The sequence below is a fragment of the Thalassophryne amazonica genome, chromosome 11 (assembly GCF_902500255.1).
Source record: "Thalassophryne amazonica chromosome 11, fThaAma1.1, whole genome shotgun sequence".
In the NCBI taxonomy this organism is placed as follows: Eukaryota; Metazoa; Chordata; class Actinopteri; order Batrachoidiformes; family Batrachoididae; genus Thalassophryne; species Thalassophryne amazonica.
Genome location: NC_047113.1, coordinates 19,579,993 through 19,601,425, shown reverse-complemented (window position 1 = coordinate 19,601,425; position 21,433 = coordinate 19,579,993). Strand labels below are relative to the sequence as shown.

At 40.5% G+C, this 21,433-nt stretch overlaps 2 protein-coding genes across 6 annotated transcripts in view; one reads left to right on the top strand and one right to left on the bottom strand.

The window, feature by feature from the left end:
* The window catches only part of macrod1 (mono-ADP ribosylhydrolase 1), a 461,598-nt gene extending 459,403 nt beyond the window's left edge, over positions 1-2,195 (bottom strand). For both annotated transcript variants that reach the window (XM_034181802.1, XM_034181801.1), the window contains exon 1: positions 1,672-2,195. In XM_034181802.1, coding sequence (XP_034037693.1) covers positions 1,672-2,101 — 430 coding nt within the window. In that variant the 5' untranslated portion in view covers positions 2,102-2,195. The remainder of the gene's footprint in view (positions 1-1,671) is intronic.
* A 243-nt stretch (positions 2,196-2,438) lies between these two features.
* Positions 2,439-21,433, top strand: part of fermt3b (fermitin family member 3b) — a 58,357-nt gene continuing 39,362 nt past the window's right edge. Inside the window, exon 1 of one of the 4 annotated variants that reach the window (XM_034181798.1) lies at positions 2,439-2,520. The gene's annotated coding sequence lies outside the window, so the exon portion shown is untranslated. Of the gene's footprint in view, positions 2,521-10,134; positions 10,291-21,433 lie in introns of those variants that run through there. The other 3 variants (XM_034181796.1, XM_034181799.1, XM_034181797.1) reach the window with 3 other exon arrangements.

Sequence of the window (21,433 nt, the reverse complement as noted above, 5' to 3'; positions counted from 1 at the left end):
AGGAGCACTTTGTTAACACAGTTCTCTACCATACAAAGCGAAAGCCATACATGAACAACATCCAGAAACACTGCTGCCTTCTCTGGACCCGAGCTCATTTGAAATGGGCAAACGCAAAGTGGAAAAATGTGCTGTGGTCTGATGAGTCCTCATTTCAAATTGTTTTTGGAAATCATGGATGCCGTGTCCTCTGGACAAAAGATGAAAACGACCATCCAGATTGTTACCAGCGCAAAGTTCAAAAGCCAGCATCTGTGATGGTATGGGGGTGTGTTAGTGCCCATGGCATGGACAACTTACACATGCTGCCATCCAAGCAACATCTTTTTCAGGGACGTTCCTGCTTATTTCAGCAAGAAAATGCCAAGCCACATTCTGCATGTGTTACAACAATGTGGCTTTGTAGTAAAAGAGTGCGGGTACTAGACTGGCCTGACTGCAGTCTGGACCTGTCACCTATTGAAAATGTGTGGCGCAATATGACAACGGAGACCCCGGACTGTTGAACAACTAAAGTCATACATCAAGCAAGAATGGGAAAGAATTCCACCTATGAAGCTTCAAAAATTAGTGTCCTCAGTTCCCAAACGCTTATTGAGTGTTGTTAGAAGGAAAGGTGATGTAACACAGTGGTAAATATACCACTGTCCAAGCTTTTTTGAAAAATGATGCAGGCATCCATTTCAAAATAAGCAAATATTTGCACAAAAACAATAAAGTTTCAGTTTGAACATTAAATTTCTTGTCTTTGTGGTGTATTCAATTGAATATAGGTTGAAGAGGATTTGCAAATCATTGTATTCTGATTTTATTTACATTTTACACAATGTCATTGGAACTGGCGTTGTATATATAAACACACAAACTTACAGTATTGCCCGAATATGAAAGCGGTTGATGGTTTTGGGCTTATAGTCAGACCTGTTTGTTTCACCTCCATGAAGAACTTATTTAAAAGATGGCCAGGTGAGCTGGTAAGCATTCAATCTGTGTTTTTCTGATGCTGTTTAGATATTTATAGAGTATGTTCATGTCCGACTTGGTTTTTCTAATTGTATTTTTAGCTTTCTGGTTTGTAACAAATGTCATGGTAATGGCATGATATAGAAAAATGTCAGACTGGAAATCAGCCAATCAGAGTGCAAGTAACGTGTAGCCACATATAATAATAATACATATATATATGGTTGAAGGTGATGATAGCTAGCTATATATATATATATATATATATATATATATATATATATATATATATATATATATATATATATATACACACACACACACATACATGCGCATGCACGCACATCAGTCAGGCTCTAGTAACTTGACGGTTCTGTAAAAATAGCCTCTGCAAATTTCAAAGGGTAAGAACATAGAAACTGCTTAGAATTTTTTTTTTTTTTTTTTAACTCAAGCTTAGTAATTTTTCATTATACCCGTTTGTGTTTAAATTTTCATCAAAATGTGACCTGGTTGGTGTGGCACATGGAATCACCATAGACCGTATATGGGAATGAGCAATACGTGAGACACTTGTTCAGCAGTAACACTTTGCTGACAGGTGGATAATATGACCCCTTTAAAGGCCACTGGGAAATAAAGGTAAGCAGCGTTCTAGTCTGCACATTCCGTTAAGTAACTTTCTCCTGCTTGCTTGTCGAGTCTCACCCTTGGTCTTCGTCCAGTCTCCCTCAGCGGACTCCAGGTTAACCTTCTGGGCCATGGCGCTCAGACTCCCGGTGTGCACGAACCGCCCCGCCGTCACTGTGCTCACTCCGAGGGCAGCAGCGGTGGCGACCCTGCCCAGCCAGCCTCTGCCCACCGCGTACCAGGACGAAATGCCTCCCGGCCTGGACTTCCAAAGCGCTGCCGGGGTTGTTGAAAACTTCTCGGCTGGTGGTGCAGCGTTAATATGGCCGCGGAGGAGACTTTTTGCTGGCTTCTTTCCCGCTCCGGAGGACAGCTGGACGCTTCCATGACCTGGTGAGTGCTTAAACTTGACACCGGGACTTTGGAGGGCCACACGGGTCCGGGACAGAGGGGCGCCGGAACGAGGCATCGCTCGGATATACGAAAAGACAGCTGACACTGTGATCATTATGTCTGTGACGGTTCGTGGTCCTGAAGCTCAGAGTGTCGTACACAGTTTCACTTTCAATAACAACTGTGTTACTGAGCAGCCATGTGCCGTTTTGTTTTGAACGAGGACCTGTGGAATGTACCATTTTAAAGGGGGGCTGGATGCTTCTCCAATGCGACAAGCCTGTTTAAAAATGTCACTGAGTATTTATATAATGTCCAGCCCCGTATTTTAATAGTTTTATATCATGACAAGTGAGAATTTGTGCTACAATTTGTAAACACTTGCTCTTCTTGAAATTCGTACCGCGTGTGACCCCGGACTCTTCCCACATGGGAAAGTCACCCACAACAACAGACGAGTTACGACGCCTTCAGGGACTGTCGGAAATATCCTGAAATACTATGATGACGTAGGACTGCATAATTTCAGCTCAGGTATTTTGAGGACGTTATATATATTGGAAAACTGTTACAATCGTAATACTCGCGTCTTCTGCATTACTTTGAAAAGGAATCTTCATGTAAAATTAGTGCCATCACATTTCAGTTGTATTTTACTCACGTACTTGCTGAAAGTATTATAGCTTAAATGATCACCCTTACCAAAAAATAGTACTGATAAGTATATAAAAAGTAAACTAGAAGTATACTTGAAACATACTTGCATATACTACTTTTTGGTAAGGGCATATCAGCCATTTTTTTTCAAGTGAACAATAGCCCATGAAGAATGAAGCAGGTCATTGACCAGGTCCTCCTGTGTAGTTCTGAGCTTTCTCAGAATCATCCTTACCCCACAAAGTGGGATCTTGCATGAAATCCCAGACCGAGGGAGATCAACAGTCATAACAGTTGTCTTCTACTAAGCTGCTTGTCTGTTGTCCTGTAGTCCATCCCAGCCTTGTGCAGGTCTACAGTTTTGTCCCTGGTGTCCTTAGACAGCTCTTTGGTCTTGGCTATGGTGGACAGGTTGGAGTGTGATTGATTGAGTGTGTGAATAGGTGTCTTTTATACAGGTAACAAGTTCAAACAGGTGCAGTTAATACAGGTAAAGAGTGCAGAATAAGAGGACTTCTTAAAGAAAAATTAACAGGTCTGTGAGAGCCAGAATTCTTGCTGGTTGGTAGGGGATCAAATACTTATTTGCAGCAGTAACATACAAATAAATTATTTAAAAAAAATCATACTTTGTGATTTCCAGATATTTTTTTTTTTTAGATTATGTCTCTCACAGTGGACATGCACCTAAGATGAAAATTTCAGACCCCTCCATGATGTCTAAGTGGGAGAATTTGCAAAAACGCAGGGTGTTCAAATGCTTATTTTCCTCACTGTATATTGTAATAGTTAAGTGGTCTCTGTGTGCATGCATGCATGCTTCGATCATGCAAAAACAGAGGAGAGCTGACATTTGCCATTTGGTATGCTTATGTATTTTGGGTCAAGGATGAATGAATGGAAAGTTGATAGGATTTTAGGAGAAATTTGCAATTTTAGCTAACCAGTAAACAATGGACATTGTGCTGCAATGCACCATGGGGTTCGTAGTTTTGGGGTTTTGTTGTTATTGTGGTTCTTGTTCGTTTAACAGCGTTGTTAGTGTCATTGAAATATTGTTTTTGTAGTCCAAATGGTTTAGTCAGTTCAGCTAAGTGTCATGTTGTCATTACCATGAGTGAAAAGAATATTGCTTTTGATGTATTTTGCCACCATCTCGGTTTGTGTGTATGTAAATATTAAAAGCAGCTGCTTGCAGCAGAATGCAGAAAGAACAAAAAGTTTTGCATGCGTGCGACTGGGAACAGCTGACATTTGCCGTTTGGTATGCTTATGTATTTTGGGTCAAGGATAAACGGCGCCAAAACAGAACATTGATAGGACTAATATTTTTGGAGAAACTACGGACATTAGCTAATGTTGCTAATTACATTCTAGACTAACATGCCATCAGACCTAGGGAGTAACGGGATACATATAACGGTGTTATGTAATTAGGATACCAAAAAAAGGTAACTGTATTCTGCTACAGTTACAGGAAAAAGACGTAGTCAGATTACAGGTATATTTAGTAAAAATGGGGATTACTTTGCAGGATTACAATTATAAGGCATTTCATGATATTATCTGTATATAATATTTTTTTTCTTTAAAATGAAAACGTCCCTTCATGGTCAGCGACATGACGTCTCCTAACCGGGCAAAATATTGACGAAGTACACGGATGTTAATGCATTTTCAGTGGAGGTTCGCAACTGAACACCTGGATATCGAGCCAGTAAAATTAAATGACATTAAATTATGTCAGGAAAGTATTAAACTTACTCTGACACACACACATTCCCAAATATTAGTGTTGAAAGTTACATGGATCTGCGCTGTTCAAGCTGCTGTGCTGAGGTGTCGATGCAGCTGCTGCTGTGTTCAACGCAGCGCGGCTCCTAAAACCAGTACAATACATATATATATATATATATATATATATATATATATATATATATATATATATATATATATATACACGAGGTCTGTTAGAAAAGTATCGTATCTTTTTATTTTTTTCAAAAATTATATGGGTTTGATTCATATGTTTTTACGTCAGCCAAGCTTCAACCTTCGTGCGCATGTGTGAGTTTTTCCACGCCTGTCTGTTGCGTCATTCGCCTGTGGGCAGGCTTTGAGTGAGCACTGCTCCACCCCTTTCGTCGTTGTTTCATTGGGCCTCATGTATCAATGTTGCGCACTTGTGGCGTAAATTTACGGCGTAAACTTGAAATACACCAAAGTCACCGTGACATGTATCAAGCAGTGCGCACCTGCCCATTTCTGGCGTACGCCTGACGTGATCTTGATAAATGCGGCGGGTGGAAACGATCGTAATTATAATAAACACGCCCATAAATATTCAGACTCTACTTCAGACACACCCTCATTTTACGACATGGAAGTCGGGAAGATGGCAATGAAAAAGAACTCCACCAATCACGACGCGTGCCAATAGAGCGTCAAAAGCGGCTGTTGTATCAATTGTTTTGTAGTATATAATCAATAAAGTGTTACAGTGGTCCCTCATTAATCGCTGGAGTTACGTTCTAAAAAATAGCCCATAATACGCGAAACCGCGACATAGTCAGCGTTATTTTTTTACAATTATTATAGACGTTTTAAGGCTGTAAAACCCCTCACTACACAGTTTATACACTTTCTCAATCAGGCATGAACATTTTCTCACTTTTCTCTCAAACACTCTCAAAGTTCAAACCTTAGTAGGAAAATAATATCAAACTATTTTCAGGCCCAAACATTTGTTTGAGAAATAAAAATAGAACGTTTTCCTATAAATAATTATGATGGCATTTAGAACTAACAAATTAATTTTAACGATCAACGAACGAGGTCGGACACATAAGAAATTATTAATAGTGACTGACCAGTATTTCACAGATCGCTCCTCTGCGTCCTGACGCCGCGCCTTTTCCCACTCACATCTCGCTGCAGCAGGTGTTTGTTTCCGTGTGACAAACACAGTTATGAGTAGTTGTTGGCGCTCTTTTCTCTTCTGGGCAACAAGATTGTTATAAACAGATATGCAGAACACAGAACACTGTAAAAAAAAGGCATGCAAAATTGGACTAAATACTCCGCGAGACTCCGAGGCCACGACAGGTGAACGGCGTTATAGCGAGGGACCACTGTATTCTCTTTTCACATGTCAATAATTCTTGACATGTGGATATTTGCTCGCTCTATTAATAAGACACGCCTAATCTGTCAGATTTCTTTATTTTTTAAATGTATTTCTGTATTTATTTTATTGTGACAACCGAATGGAGACGACAAAACCTGGCTGCAGTACGGGCGAATTAAGGGAATGACGACACTACAGCTGTTATTATCAATTTCATAGTCTAAAACGATCACACCACATGAAGTTAAGCTCAGCGCTGCTCTGGCTCCAGGCTCGAAGTCTGGAGAAAAAGGCGTGCATCGCTTTCCTTCCTGTCAGCGCTGTGAACACGGATCGTGCTCCATAACAATCCCGCAAAGGCGGGATTTGTATTGATTATTATGTAGTATAATAAGGAAAGTGTTATTTATGTAACATATGCATTGATTTGTATAATGGCACTGTTTATCATGTTGGTCATCTTCATTTTTATGTGGATTCCAGCGCTGGTTCATTTTGGTGTATAATTTACGCCACCTCTCGACCTGGTGTATATTTTCAGCGCAGCGTACGCCAACGACCACATTGATAAATGCCAAGTAGCGCAGTCGTTTTGGCGTACACCCCATATACGCTCAAATATTGCCATACGCAACGTTGATACATGAGGCCCATTGCGAGGAAATGGCGGAATGATTTGGGCTTTTTTTCCCATCAGAATTTTTTCAGAAACTGTTAGAGACAGGCAGCTGGAAACCATTTGAAAAATTTATCTGGCTTTCGGTGAAAATTTTACGGGCTTCACAGAGAATAAGGAGTGTTACTACAGCTTTAAGGATGGCCCACAATGGCGCATGGCTCGCCGTGCACTGAGCCGCCATCGAGAGGCAGAAACCACCACATCTAAACGGATGGCTGTGTGGAGCCGGGACCATCGTGTGCAATTTCTCTGGTTATCACAAGAGCTGGACATCAGCCATTTTCCAGCAGATTTCACTTTTAACAAGAGATTTTGTCATGGATAGCCACGTAGAGGCTTCACGCGTCACGACCGATTCGCTGATGAAGCGAGACAAAGGAACACCTCCGTTTCGGAGTGTTAAAGGACAAGTTGGGACATGCCTATCTCGGCTTTCAGTGCTTACCAGTCGAGTGAGTATAAGAGAAATTGTGGAGAGCTGGGCTTGTCCCAACTTGTCCTTTAACACTCCGAAACGGAGGTGTTCCTTTGTCTCGCTTCATCAGCGGATCGGTCGTGACGCGCAAAGCCTCCGCGTGGCTTTCCATGACAAAATCTCTTGTTAAAACTGAAATCTGCTGGAAAATGGCTGATGTCCAGCTCTTGTGATAACCAGAGAAATTGCACACGATGGTCCCGGCTCCACACAGCCATCCGTTTAGAAATGATGTGGTGGTTTCTGCCTCTCGATGGCGGCTCGGCACGCGGCGAGCTGTGCGCCAATGTGGGCTGTCCTTAAAGCTGTAGTAACACTCCTTATTCTCTGTGAAGCCCGTAAAATTTTCACCGAAAGCCAGATAAATTTTTCGAATGGTTTCCAGCTGCCTGTCTCTAACAGTTTCTGAAAAAATTCTGATGGGAAAAAAAGCCCAAATCATTCCGCCATTTCCTCGCAATGAAACAACGACGAGAGGGGTGGAGCAGTGCTCACTCAGAGCCTGCCCACAGGCGAATGACGCAACCGACAGGCGTGGAAAAACTCACACATGCGCACGAAGGTTCAAGCTTGGCCGACGTAAAAACATATGAATCAAATCCATATAGTTTTTGAAAAAATAAAAAGGTACAATACTTTTCTAACAGACCTCGTATATATATATATATATATATATATATATATATATATATATATATATTTACACACTTATCCTTTTATTGACCGAGTTTTATTCATGAAGTCAGTGGTGTGGGTACACATCTCTATGTGTGGGTGTGACTGTGAGCGGCACAGCGCAGGTCATTATAATCTCATTATTTTAACGTGCAAATTAAAAACAAATCCCGTCTTGTCGAACAATTTTAATCACTAACGACAAGTATTTTAACTAGACATTGGTCTAGCAGTGGAAAATATCAACTAGACATAAGTGAAGAGTTAATGGTCCGTGTCATCAGGCGACACAGGTACGACAGGAAACATACAGCTGTTTATCATCCAAATATCACGGACAAAGTCAAATCAAATCAATTTTATTTATATAGCGCCACATCACAACAAACAGTTGCCCCAAGGCGCTTTATATTGTAAGGCAAAAGCCATACAATAATTACAGAAAAACCCCAACAGTCAAAACGACCCCCTATGAGCAAGCGCTTGGCGACAGTGGGAAGGAAAACTCCCTTTTAACAGGAAGAAACCTCCAGCAGAACCAGGCTCAGGGATGGGCAGTCTTCTGCTGGGACTGGTTGGGGCTGAGGGGAGAGAATCAGGAAAAAGACATGCTGTGGAAGAGAGCAGAGATCAGTCACTAATGATTAAATGCAGAGTGGTGCATACAGAGCAAAAAGAGGTGAATAAAAAAAAACACTCAGTGCATCATGGGAACCTCCCCAGCAGTCTAAGTCTATAGCAGCATAACTAAGGGATGGTTCAGGGTCACCAATCTGAATTGGGAGCTGGTTCCACAGGAGAGGAGCCTGGAAGCTGAAGGCTCTGCCTCCCATTCTACTCTTACAAACCCTAGGAACTACAAGTAAGCCTGCAGTCTGAGAGCGAAGTGCTCTATTGGGGTGATATGGTACTATGAGGTCCCTAAGATAAGATGGGACCTGATTATTCAAAACCTTATAAGTAAGAAGAAGAATTTTAAATTCTATTCTGGAATTAACAGGGAGCCAATATGGGTGAAATATGCTCTCTCCTTGTGACAAGAACAACCAAAACCACTTACTTATGGAAGGAAATATTGTCTCCCTTGTTCCTCCGTTTGTGGCTTTGCCAACATGCGCAGCTTTCCACCTGTTTCTTGAACTTCTATGCACACAAATCACTAACTTGCCCGGAATTAAAATGGCGATCACACCTCCTTACTGACAGTATTTACTTAATGGTTTTCATTATGCTGTTCTTATTTTGTTCAATTATTTTGTTGTTATTAAGTTCAATAAGTGGACTGATATGTTAAACATGGTGCGAATAGTATGTGAAAGACTAAAGTAAGATAATTTTATGTTTACTGGACAAGTAGCAGATTTTTTTTTTTTTTTGTATATTGTTCTGCAAGCCACTTTTAATTATAAAATTCATCCGCACACCGCCTGTGTTTTCATTATCCTTCATTTGTTTGGCATTTTTTGTTGAAAATTTATCAGGTGAACACTGGGTGTGTTTAAAACAATATTGTGGGTGCTCTTAATTCATAATGTGAAGTAAAACAGAGCATGCCATGTAAAAGAAACAGTTTAATTTTTGCTTAATAAACTGTACTATGTGGTCAAGACTATTTATATTTAGTTTATTTTGTCTGTATTAGCATATTTGATATTGGAGTAACCCAGAAGTAATTGAAAGTAATCAAATTACTTTACTTTAATATTATGGTACTTGGATTATGTTACTGACTACATTTTTCAACAGGTAACTAGTAACTGTATCGGAATACATTTTTAAAGTAACCCTCCCAACCCTGCATGCCATTGCAGCAGGGTAAAATCAACTTTATATTAAAAGCATGAGTGCGTGCGTGTGTAATTTTATTTAGTAAGTTCAATGTAAATACATAATATAATTGTAAATACATTAAAAATACATGGATGACTAACATTTTTAAAAATTACATAATGAACAGAAAATGAAAGGGTTGAGTTCCTCTTCTAAAAATTGTTGAGGTCTAAGGTTCTAGAAACATTCTGGATTCACACACCATTCCAACTCATTATACAACCTGTGCTTAATGTATTATCCTTGAAAAATGTCACCTACCTATTTTATAAACACTACTCTATCTAGAGCCTGTGGGTCCCCACAGGCAACACGCTAGTTCACACTTTAATATTTTACAAAATGACCAAAAGAGTTTCCCTTAAAATCATAAACTAGTACAGTCTATGACATTCATCACAAATTGTTCAGTGCCACTATTGCAACTTGTAAAATGTGATGTGTAACTTATTCTTGGTACCTTTCAAATATGTGCTGTAGAGGAGATCAAAAACCAAAGGGAAGAGAGTGATAATGTGTTTTCTATTTTATGCAGATGGATTGTGCCTTTATTATATCTCATATCTAGCCTCCCGCATATGCTGTGTGACAAGAAGCAGCCAGCCAAAAGTCTGAGCCCCTTTTGCACTTCCGCTTGGCGGAAACTGACAAAGAAAAAAAAAGGAACAAGACTTTCTTGACAGAAGTGACAGAAGCAGCACTGACAGTTGCACAGACCACAGCCCGCCCAGCCTGAGAGGTGAGCCTGCTGCACAGCGCTTTGCTTAAAAAAAAAAGGTGAGAAATTTCTTCAGACAACTGAGAAAGGCACAGGGGGCCCAGAGTTTCATTTCACAAAACCTTGGACAGAAGAGACTGACGGTATTGTGTTTTAAAATATGTGTGTGGGAGAGAGATCAAAGATTAAATATGAGGAGGGATTAAGGGCAGCGCGTGAATGTGAGTGAGAGACTTCTGCTTTCAATATACACATGCCAGACCATGTACAAGGTTACAGGGGTTGCTAATATAAAACATTATTTGAGAGGTGAACTTATCACAGATCAGCATTTACTTTAACTCTGGCAGATGCAGAATTTTAGGCCTGAAAGCAACGTGATGAGGAAGGTAAAAATGTTGTATCAGTGATATTAATTATCACACTGCTAGTTTGTGGTGTTAGGTCTTGATGTTACAACTACACTAGTAAATATTTGAGGTCTGTCATTGTACGTTCAGGAGGAAACTGTAACATTGGGTGAATTCAGTTTGGGCGCGGGTCAGAAAGCAGAAATTAGTTGCTCTAATGATAGTTTGGGACAGAAATAGGAAGTTATGGACATGTGAGGAGAAACAAAATCGCATACAAGTACAAATGTATGTGTCTTTAAAAAAAATCAAGGAACACTTTGCAGAACACTTTTGAAAAAAAAGCACTTTGAAAAAATAAGGAAATTATTATTTAATATAAATCAATGAATAATAAAAAATAATAATAAACGTACAGTACATATAGTAACAGCAACAATGGCAGCAAGAACATAATTGTTGTGTGGGCCGCCTGAAGAGGAGGTACTGCTGGCCCACCACCACCAGATGGCGCCCTGCCTGGAGTGCGGGCTTCAGGCACGAGAGGGCGCTGCCGCCACGGACACAGCCGGGGGTGACAGCTGTCACTCATCATCTCATGACAGCTGTCACCCATCAACACTTCATCATGCTACTCCATAAAACCCGGACGTCATCTCCACCTCATTGCCGAGATATCTTCAACCTGTGAAGGTAACTTTCTCAGCCGTTGTGGTTTTTTTGTCTTTTCAGACAGTGTTTGCTTCTGTGTCGTTTGCAGTCAGTTCTGTGAGTACTCGCAGCTGGAAGCTGAGTTTATGATACTTGGAGAGCTGACGTCTTCGCTCCCCACGCCAAACTGTTGATAAGTACTAACTACTACTGCACGTACCAGTTTTCTGGATTTGAGGTGGAGGTGGAATCTCCACATTTGTTGTTACTGGGTGTTCACACACCCACATCTGATTGTCTCTGCTCCTCGCCAGCAGTACCAGATCCGACATTCGGAGACGGTGGCCACCTGGGGACTCGGGACTTGGCGGCTCCAGTATTCTCCAGGTTCGGTGGTGGAGGAAATCGTGTGGTTCCGGTTCTTCTCAGGACAGACGTCTTCTATCCTCGAGCCTGCCCACACGTCACCTTTGTGATTGACTGTTTGCAAAATTCTACATTCCTCTGTATTGTGGTTGTGCTCATTCACGACAGTAAAGTGTTCATATTCGACTCTTTCATTGTCCGTTCATTTACACCCCCTGTTGTGGGTCCGTGTCACTACACTTTCCCAACAATAATAATAATAAAAATAACATTATACTATTATTGTTTTTCTATGCTATTTCTGGTTTTTGACCAATTATTGTACGAGAGATTAATAATTTTATTTACAAAAATACCATTCTGAGTGTTTTCGGGGATAGAATTACGTCTAGCTTCATTTACAGTGCGTCCAGAAAGTATTCACAGCGCTTCACTTTTTCCACATTTTGTTATGTTACAGCCTTATTCCAAATTGAGTGTTGTTAGAAGGAAAGGTGGTAAACATACCAACCACTGTCCCAGCTTTTTTGAAATGTGTTGCAGGCATCCATTTCAAAATGAGCAAATATTTGCACAAAAACAAAGTCTATCAGTTTGAACATTAAATATCTTGTCTTTGTGGTGTATTCAATTGAATATAGGTTGAAGAGGATTTGCAGATCATTGTATTCTGTTTTTATTTACATTTCACGCAACGTCCCAACTTCATTGGAATTGGGGTTGCAATAATAATTTTATTTGTATTACACTTTACATTTCAGCAATCTTAAAGTGTCACAGAACAGAAAAACAATTTAAAATCAGTGCAATTAAAAATGATCAAGGTCAAGGAGAACCCATAAAATATATTTAGCAAAATGCTTTTTTTTTAAATAACTTTTTAAGTTTCATTTAAAAAAAAATCTATAGTCTATGGGGCCCTTGGGTGGTCAGGGAGGGCGTTCCACGGCCTCGGAGCAGCAGAGTTAAAGGCCTGAGCAATGAGCACCCATGCTGTGAAGGTTGGTTCTGGGGGCTTGGAGGGTGTTTGTGGTTGCAGAATGGTGGGTGCAAGAGGTGGTCTGCGGGGTGAGGTGTTCCTGGAGATAAAGGGGGGGCATGTCCATGAATGCACTGGTGGGTAAGGAGGGAGACCTTGTACTCAATTCTGAGTGTGACAGGGAGCCAGTGAAGGAATTTCAGAAAGGGGGTGATATCATCATACTTGCGCACCCTCATCAGGATCCTTGCAGCACTGTTCTTGATGTATTGTAGTTTCTGGATGGTCTTGCTAAAGATCACGATGAGGAGTGCATTACAGTAGTCCAGACTGGAAGAGACAAAGGCATGGACAAGCTTCTCTGCATCTGCCAGGGTGAGCGTTGGACAGAGTTTGGCAATGTTTTTGGGGTAGTACAATGATGTCTTACAGAGATGTTAGATGTGGGTGTCAAAGGTGAGTTGAGGGTCCATTTTACCTCCCAAGTTGGTGACAGATGTGGATAAGGAAATGGTTTGGCCAGAGAAAGTGATATTAGTTATGGTGGAAGAGCAGAAATGATGTGGTGTGGCAACTAGGATGGCTTCCGTTTTGGAGATGTTCAGCTGAAGGAAGTTCAGCTTCATCCACGCCTTTATCTCCTCCAGGCAGGTAGTCAGTGTGGATGTTGGCAGGAGAGCAGAAGAAGTAGGGGTTGTCCTGAGGTAAAGCTGTGTGTCATTAGCATAACAGTTGAATAATATGCCATGTCTGCTAATGATATATCCAAGGGGGGAGCATATAAATGGTGAAAAGGGTGGGGCCCAGCACCGAGCCTGGAGGGACACTGTAAGTGATGTTGTGGGTATGTGATTTGGCATTGCTCAGGTTATTGTGTTCAATTCAGCTGGTCAAATATGAGATAAACCCATTGTAATATACAATACCCATTGTATTGCAAGCGGTGGAGTAGAATATGGTCTACTATTTCAAAAGCAGCTGTTAGGTTTGGAGGATGATGGAAAACCAGAATCTGCTGCCTTCAGAAGGTCACTGGTGACCCTGACCAAAGCTATTTCTGTGCTATGGCCAGGGTGGAAACCAGTCTGAAACTTCTCAAAAAGGTTATTGTGTTTGAGGTGATCGTGAATTTGCACGGCAACTGTTTATTCCAGAACTTTTGACAGAAAGTCAACGGATCATAATGAGGTACATATGTCCTTAGTAAAGCAAATAATTACTGAAATCGGAAAACCATTATCATATATTTTTAATAAATCATTTCAAACTGGAATTGTTCCTAATGGTATGAAAGTGGCAAAAGTAATACCTTTATTTAAATCTGGGAGCAAGCATCTTTTTACTAACTACAGGCCTGTGTCTCTATTGTCACAATTTTCTAAGATATTGGAAACACTTTACAACAGCAGACTGGATGAATTTATAGAACGTCACAACTTGCTTGATGAAAGTCAATTTGGTTTTAGAGCGAAAAGGTCCACTGCACTGGCATTGCTCAATTCAATAGAAGAGATCAATAAACATGTAGACCAAAGGGAAATCGATTAGGTTTATTTATTGACCTAAGAAAGGCTTTTGACCCAATCGATCACAATATATTATTTCATAAGATGGAACTGTATGGGATCAGAGGGGTGGCTTAGAGTTGGATTAAAAGTTACTTACAAAACCGGAAGCAGTTTGTTATACTCTGGGACTACTGTTCTTCATTTCTGGACATCATTTGTGGGCTTCTACAAGGTTCTGTGTTGGGACCAAAATTATTTATTTTATACATCAACGAGTTATGTGCAGCCGGTCTGCTCTGTGTAAGCCTGATCCCGTCAAATCCCAGAAGCTAAGCAGAGCAGGATCTGGTTAGTACTTGGATGGGAGACCTCTTTGGAACACCAGCGGCTGTGTGTGTTTCTCCAGGTAAAACTGGAGTTGCGTCAGGAAGGGCATCCGGTGTAAATCTTGTGCCAATTACCAATGTGGATCTGGCTGTATCTGCTGTGGCGACCCTAACAAAAATCAGGAGCAGCCGAATGAACAACAACATCAACGAGTTATGTAAAGTTTCAGATCTGTTTAAAGCAGTTCTCTTTGCTGATAACACAAACCTATTTTGTTCAGTAGAAAATCTGCAACAATTGTTATCTGATTTAGGAACTGAAATGATGAAGTTAAAGAGATGGTTTGATATTAACAAATTATCATTAAATTTGTCAAAACTAGATTCATGTTATTTGGAAATTATATAAAAGATATACAAATACAGTTAAATATACAAGGGGTAAACATAGAACATGTCAAAGAAAATAAGTTTTTAGGTGCCATTAGTGATGAAAAAAATAATCGGAAAGCTCATATTTGACATGTTCAAAAGGAGGTATCAAAGAGTATTGCAGTATTAAATAAAGCAAAGTATGTTCTTGATTGCAGAGCACTTCATACTTTGTATTGTTCATTGGTTGCACCCTACCTGACTTACTGTGCTGAGGTTTGGGGCAACAATTATAAAACTACATTGCAACCATTATTCATTCTACAAAAAAGAGCATTAAGAACAATTCATAATGCAGGTTATCGTGACCACACCAACCCATTGTTCATTAAATCTCAAATATTAAAACTTCACGATAAGATTTTTTTTCAAGACTGTTCAATTAAAGTACAAAGTGAAAACTAAGTGCCCTTTAGAATTCAAGAATTTTTTTTACAGAGAGAGAGGGAAAATAAAATTTAGGGGGCTTGTATCATTTTAAAATTGCTGGTGCTCGGACGACCAGGAAAGGTTTCTGTGTCTCTATGTGTGGCCCCAGACTATGGAATAACCTAATGGAGGAACTCAAACGATGTCCAGATATCAATCAGTTTAAAAATCATTATAAAGACATGATGTTTTCAAGATATGTATCTGCTGAAGAAGGATGAGTTTTGTGTGTTGCCAAATTGTAAATGTTAAGTTGTTTGGTAGCATTCAGATTGTGTCCTTTAAGCTAAAGAGTTTGAAGTGGTTGAAAATGGGAGTGGGAATAGATGTTTTTTTTTACTCCTTTTGGACTAGATAATTTTATTTTTGGTTAAAGGGGTAGGCGTTAATAAGCTTTGCTTTTGCATATACCCTTTCAGGCACACAGATGCATTGTAATTCATTTTCTTTCTTCGTTGTAAGTTTTTTGTTGTTGTTTTGGACTTTGTGTGCTGAATTAATTAATTCATTAATTCATTCAAATGGAAGATTGGAAATGGGCCTGTAGTTTGAGAGAATTTCTGTATCCAGGGTGGATTTTTTCAGTAAAGGTCTGATGACAGCAGTTTTTAGCACAACTGGGATATGGCCGACCAGGAGGGAGTGGTTTATGAGCTTGGTCATGAGTGGAGAGATGGCAGAGATGTTGGCCTTCACCAGATCTGAAAGGAAAGGATCCAGGGCACAGGTGGACGGCTTCATTTTTTGATGATTTCAATTTCAAATTATTTTCATTTATATAGCACCAAATCACAAGACAAGATGCCTCAAGGCGCTTTACACAAGTGAGCTCTAACCTTACCAACCCCTAGAGCAAGCACACAGGTGACAGTGCTAAGGAAAACCTCCATCTGAGGAAGAAACCTCAAGCAGACCAAACTCAAAGGGGTGACCCTCTGCTTGGGTCATGCTACCAACAGAAGTTACAAACAGTATAGAGTAAATGTTGCCAGTGCACAGGACAGGAGGGTTTCCAAAGCCAACACCACACCCATCTCTGGATAGAGCCACACCTCAAACAGAGAGAAAAAAAAATGATGTCCTTCACCTCTTCCTGTGTGACATCAGAGAAAGAGCAGAAGGGTGGACAAACCCAAATGGATTTACCAGGGCTACTGTTGATACTGGAATAAAACCTGGACCGTGCATTCCCCAGAGCTTCTGCATATGCCTTCTCGTGTTTCCTGTATGCCTGTTTATGAACAGTCAGTCCAGATACCTTGAGCTGGCGCTAAGAAATACACCCAGCCTCCTTCATCTAACGCAGCTCACCGATGTACCAGGGTGCTTCACGAGAATGAGGCTGTACTGGATGTTACATAAATATTCACAGCCTTTGCCATGAATCTCAAAATTGAGTTCAGGTGCTTCCTGTTTCCACTGATCATCCTTGAGATGTTTCTAAAGCTTAATTGGAGTCCACCTGGAGTAAATTCAGTTGATCGGACATAATTTGGAAAGGCACACACCTGTCTACATATAAGGTCCCACAAACCAAGCTTGAAGCATGAAACATTGTGCTTTGAGACAGGATTGTCTCAAGGCACAATGTCAGGATTGGGGTTTTGTTTGCTGTTCTACTTGCTTTGGTTTGTTGGTTCTGTTATGTTTAGTCTCTTGCTGGGGTTTTCTGTTGGGTCTGTCTGTCCCTTTCACTCTTGTCTGTCTCTGCTGACTCTTGGTGGTGGGTGTTTCCCTCTTTCTCTGGTCACGCCCTCCTTCTGGTTCGTTCCGTGCACACCTGTTCCCAATCAGCACCTGATCACCTGGGTGTATTTAAGCTCCTGGTTTTCACAAACACTTTTGGTGCAACTCAGACACATTTTCACTTATGTACCCTGAGGTCATTGGGTGTTTAAGGGTCTCTCAATATCATACACCCTTGCCCAGACGACCCAGCTGGGGGTGATCAGGCCCTGGCTTGTGTCTGAGTAGCTTAACGGTCCACAGATTTTAAGGTTCTGCTACTAGTCTATAAAATTGTTAACAGACTGGCACCTCCCAGCCTAGCTGACCTAATTAAACCTTACGTCCCGGCCCGGGCTTTGCATTCTCATGGTGCAGGACTACTTTGTGTCCCTAGGGTGAATAAGAAGCCTGCGGGTCACAGAGCTTTCTCTTATCATGCCCCTGTTCTGTGTAATGATCTCCCTGCGTCAATAAAACAGTCAGATTCTGGGGAGACTTTCAAGTTCAGACTTTTAGACACACTTAATTTCCCTTTCGTATGGCTAGCATACTGGCATAGTATAGTTCTATACTATACTATGCCAGTATGCTAGCCATAGTATAGTTTTGAGCTAGCTTCGCTCAAAATGTAAATGAGCCCACCCACCACTTTAACCACACTTTAGATCTTGTTCTGACATATGGCATAGTAATTGAAGACTTAACAGTATTCCCTGAAAACCCCTTTTTGTTTGATCATTTCTTAATAACATTTACATTTACTTTAATGGACTACCCAGCAGTGGGGAATAAGTTTCATTGCAGTGGAAGTCTTTCTGAAAGCGCTGTAACTAGGTTTAAGGACATGATTCCTTCTTTGTTATGTTCTTCAATGCCATATACCAACACAGTGCAGAGTAGCTACCTAAACTCTGTGAGTGAGATAGATTATCTCGTCAATAGCTTTACATCCTGATTGAGCACAACTTTGGATGCTGTAGCTCCTCTGAAAAAGAGAGCCTTAAATCAGAAGTGCCTGACTCCGTGGTATAACCCACAAACTCGCAGCTTAAAGCAGATAACCCGTAAGCTGGAGAGGAAATGGCATCTCACTAATTTAGAAGATCTTCATTTAGCCTGGAAAAAGAGTCTGTTGCTCTATAAAAAAGCTCTCCGTAAAGCTAGGACATCTTACTACTCATCACTAATTGAAGAAAATAAGAACAACCCCAGGTTTCTTTTCAGCACTGTAGCCAGGCTGACAAAGAGTCAGAGCTCTATTGAGCCGAGTATTCCTTTAACTTTAACTAGTAATGATTTCATGACTTTCTTTGCAAATAAAATTTTAACTATTAGAGAAAAAATTATTCATAACCATCCCAAAGACATATCTTTATGTTCGGCTGCTTTCGGTAATGCTGGTATTTGGTTAGACTCTTTCTCTCCGATTGTTCTGTCTGAGTTATTTTCATTAGTCACTTCCTCCAAACCATCAACATGTCGATTAGACCCCATTCCTACCAGGCTGCTCAAGGAAGCCCTACCATTAATTAATGCATCCATCTTTATTAGTTGGCTATGTACCACAGGCTTTTAAGGTGGCAGTAATTAAACCATTACTTAAAAAGCGATCACTTGACCCAGCTATCTTAGCTAATTATAGGCCAATCTCCAACCTTCCTTTTCTCTCAAAAGTTCTTGAAAGGGTAGTTGTAAAACAGCTAACTGATCATCTGCAGAGGAATGGTCTATTTGAAGAGTTTCAGTCAGGTTTCAGAATTCATCATAGTACAGAAACAGCATTAGTGAAGGTTACAAATGATCTTCTTATGGCCTCAGACAGTGGACTCATCTCTGTGCTCGTCCTGTTAGACCTCAGTGCAGCTTTTGATACTGTTGACCATAAAATTTTATTACAGAGATTAGAGCATGCCATAGGTATTAAAGGCACTGCGCTGCAGTGGTTTGAATCATATTTATCTAATAGATTACAATTTGTTCATGTAAATGGGGAGTCTTCTTCACGGACTAAGGTTAATTATGGAGTTCCACAAGGTTGTGTGCTAGGACCGATTTTATTCACTTTATACATGCTTCCCTTAGGCAGTATTATTAGAAAGCATTGCTTAAATTTTCATTGTTACGCAGATGATACCCAGCTTTATCTATCCATGAAGCCAGAGGACAAACACCAATTAGTTAAACTGCAGGAATGTCTTTCAGACATAAAGACATGGATGACCTCTAATTTCCTGCTTTTAAATTCAGATAAAACTGAAGTTATTGTACTTGGCCCCACAAATCTTAGAAACATGGTGTCTAACCAGATCCTTACTCTGGATGGCATTACCCTGACCTCCAGTAATACTGTGAGAAATCTTGGAGTCATTTTTGATCAGGATATGTCCTTCAATGCGCATATTAAGCAAATATGTAGGACTGCTTTTTTACATTTGCGCAATATCTCTAAAATTAGAAAGGTCTTGTCTCAGAGTGATGCTGAAAAGCTAATTCATGCATTTATTTCCTCTAGGCTGGACTATTGTAATTCATTATTATCGGGTTGTCCTAAAAGTTCCCTGAAAAGCCTTCAGTTAATTCAAAATGCTGCAGCTAGAGTACTGACAGGGACTAGAAGGAGAGAGCATATTTCACCCATATTGGCTTCTCTTCATTGGCTCCCTGTTAATTCCAGAATAGAATTTAAAATTCTTCTTCTTACTTATAAGGTTTTGAATAATCAGGTACCATATAGTACCATATCACCCCAATAGAGCACTTCGCTCTCAGACTGCAGGCTTACTTGTAGTTCCTAGGGTTTGTAAGAGTAGAATTGGAGGCAGAGCCTTCAGCTTTCAGGCTCCTCTCCTGTGGAACCATCTCCCAATTCGGATCAGGGAGACAGACACCCTCTCTACTTTTAAGATTAAGCTTAAAACTTTCCTTTTTGCTAAAGCTTATAGTTAGGGCTGGATCAGGTGACCCTGAACCATCCCTTAGTTATGCTGCTATAGACTTAGACTGCTGGGGGGTTTCCCATGATGCACTGAGTGTTTCTTTTTATTCACCTCTTTTTGCTCTGTATGCACCACTCTGCATTTAATCATTAGTGATTGATCTCTGCTCTCTTCCACAGCATGTCTTTTTCCTGATTCTCTCCACTCAGCTCCAACCAGTCCCAGCAGAAGACTGCCCCTCCCTGAGCCTGGTTCTGCTGGAGGTTTCTTCCTGTTAAAAGGGAGTTTTTCCTTCCCACTGTCGCCAAGTGCTTGCTCATAGGGGGTCGTTTTGACCGTTGGGGTTTTTCTGTAATTATTGTATGGCTTTTGCCTTACAATATAAAGCGCCTTGGGGCAACTGTTTGTTGTGATTTGGCGCTATATAAATAAAATTGATTTGATTTGATTCTATGCTTTTCACTCTTTTAATTTATTTTATTATGAAACAGAGCGTGCAGTGGCCTCAACTTTACCTGAATTCTGGGTCTTTTAGTGAAGCTCAGGGCTAGTGGCCGGCAATCACCTTAGTATTTCCTGTTTTTCTTGTTTAATGCAGACAAATTATACTGTATTTCTTGTCTTTCTGATGCTTGATTCTGTTTTTTTTTTTCTCAGTTTAAGGTGCAGCTCCATCCAGTGATGGGTGTGGTATTTGTGCTGGAGACCCTCCTGTCCTGTGCACCAACAGCTCTTTCTGTATATTTGTTTTGTGAATTGTTCTGTAATTTATGTCTATAGCATGGCCCAAGCAGAGGGTCACCCCTTTGAGTCTGGTCTGCTTGAGTTTTCTTCCTCACAGGGAGTTTTTCCTTACCACTGTTGCTCTGGGGGTTGGTAAGGTTAGACCTTACTTGTGTAAAGCGCCTTGAGGCATCTTGTTTTGTGATTTGGTGCTATATAAATGAAAATAAATTGAAATTGAAATCATCAAAAAATGAAGCCGTCCACCTGTGCCCTGGACCCTTTCCTTTCAGATCTGGTGAAGGCCAACATCTCTGCCATCTCTCCACTCATGACCAAGCTCATAAACCACTCCCTCCTGGTCGGCCATATCCCAGTTGTGATATGGCGCTATATAAATGAAAATAAATTGAAATTGAAATTGAAATTGGCTGTGCAGCGATGCTCCCCATCCAGCCTGTTGGAGGGTGAGGTGCTGCAAAGAGGAATGGGCAAAACTGCCCAAAAATAATTGCGCTGAGCTGATGGCATATTCAAGCAGACAGATGCTGCCAAAAGTGCATCAACAAAGTATTGAGCAAAGGGTGCACATTAAATTTTGCTGAGTAAACTATACTCTGCTGGGATAACATTTGTTTCCAGTCGAAATAGAGTAAAATACACTCTATTATAGACTGAAATCAGCTCTACCATCTTGTTAAATCAAGTGTTTCTACTCCAATACAAGTTGACTTTACAATGTGATAGAGTATATTTAACTCTGTTTGAACTGGGACCAAATGTTATCCCAGCAGAGTAAATTTTACTCTGCAAAATTTAATGTGTGTGTATACGTGGGATTTCTTAGTTTTTTATTTT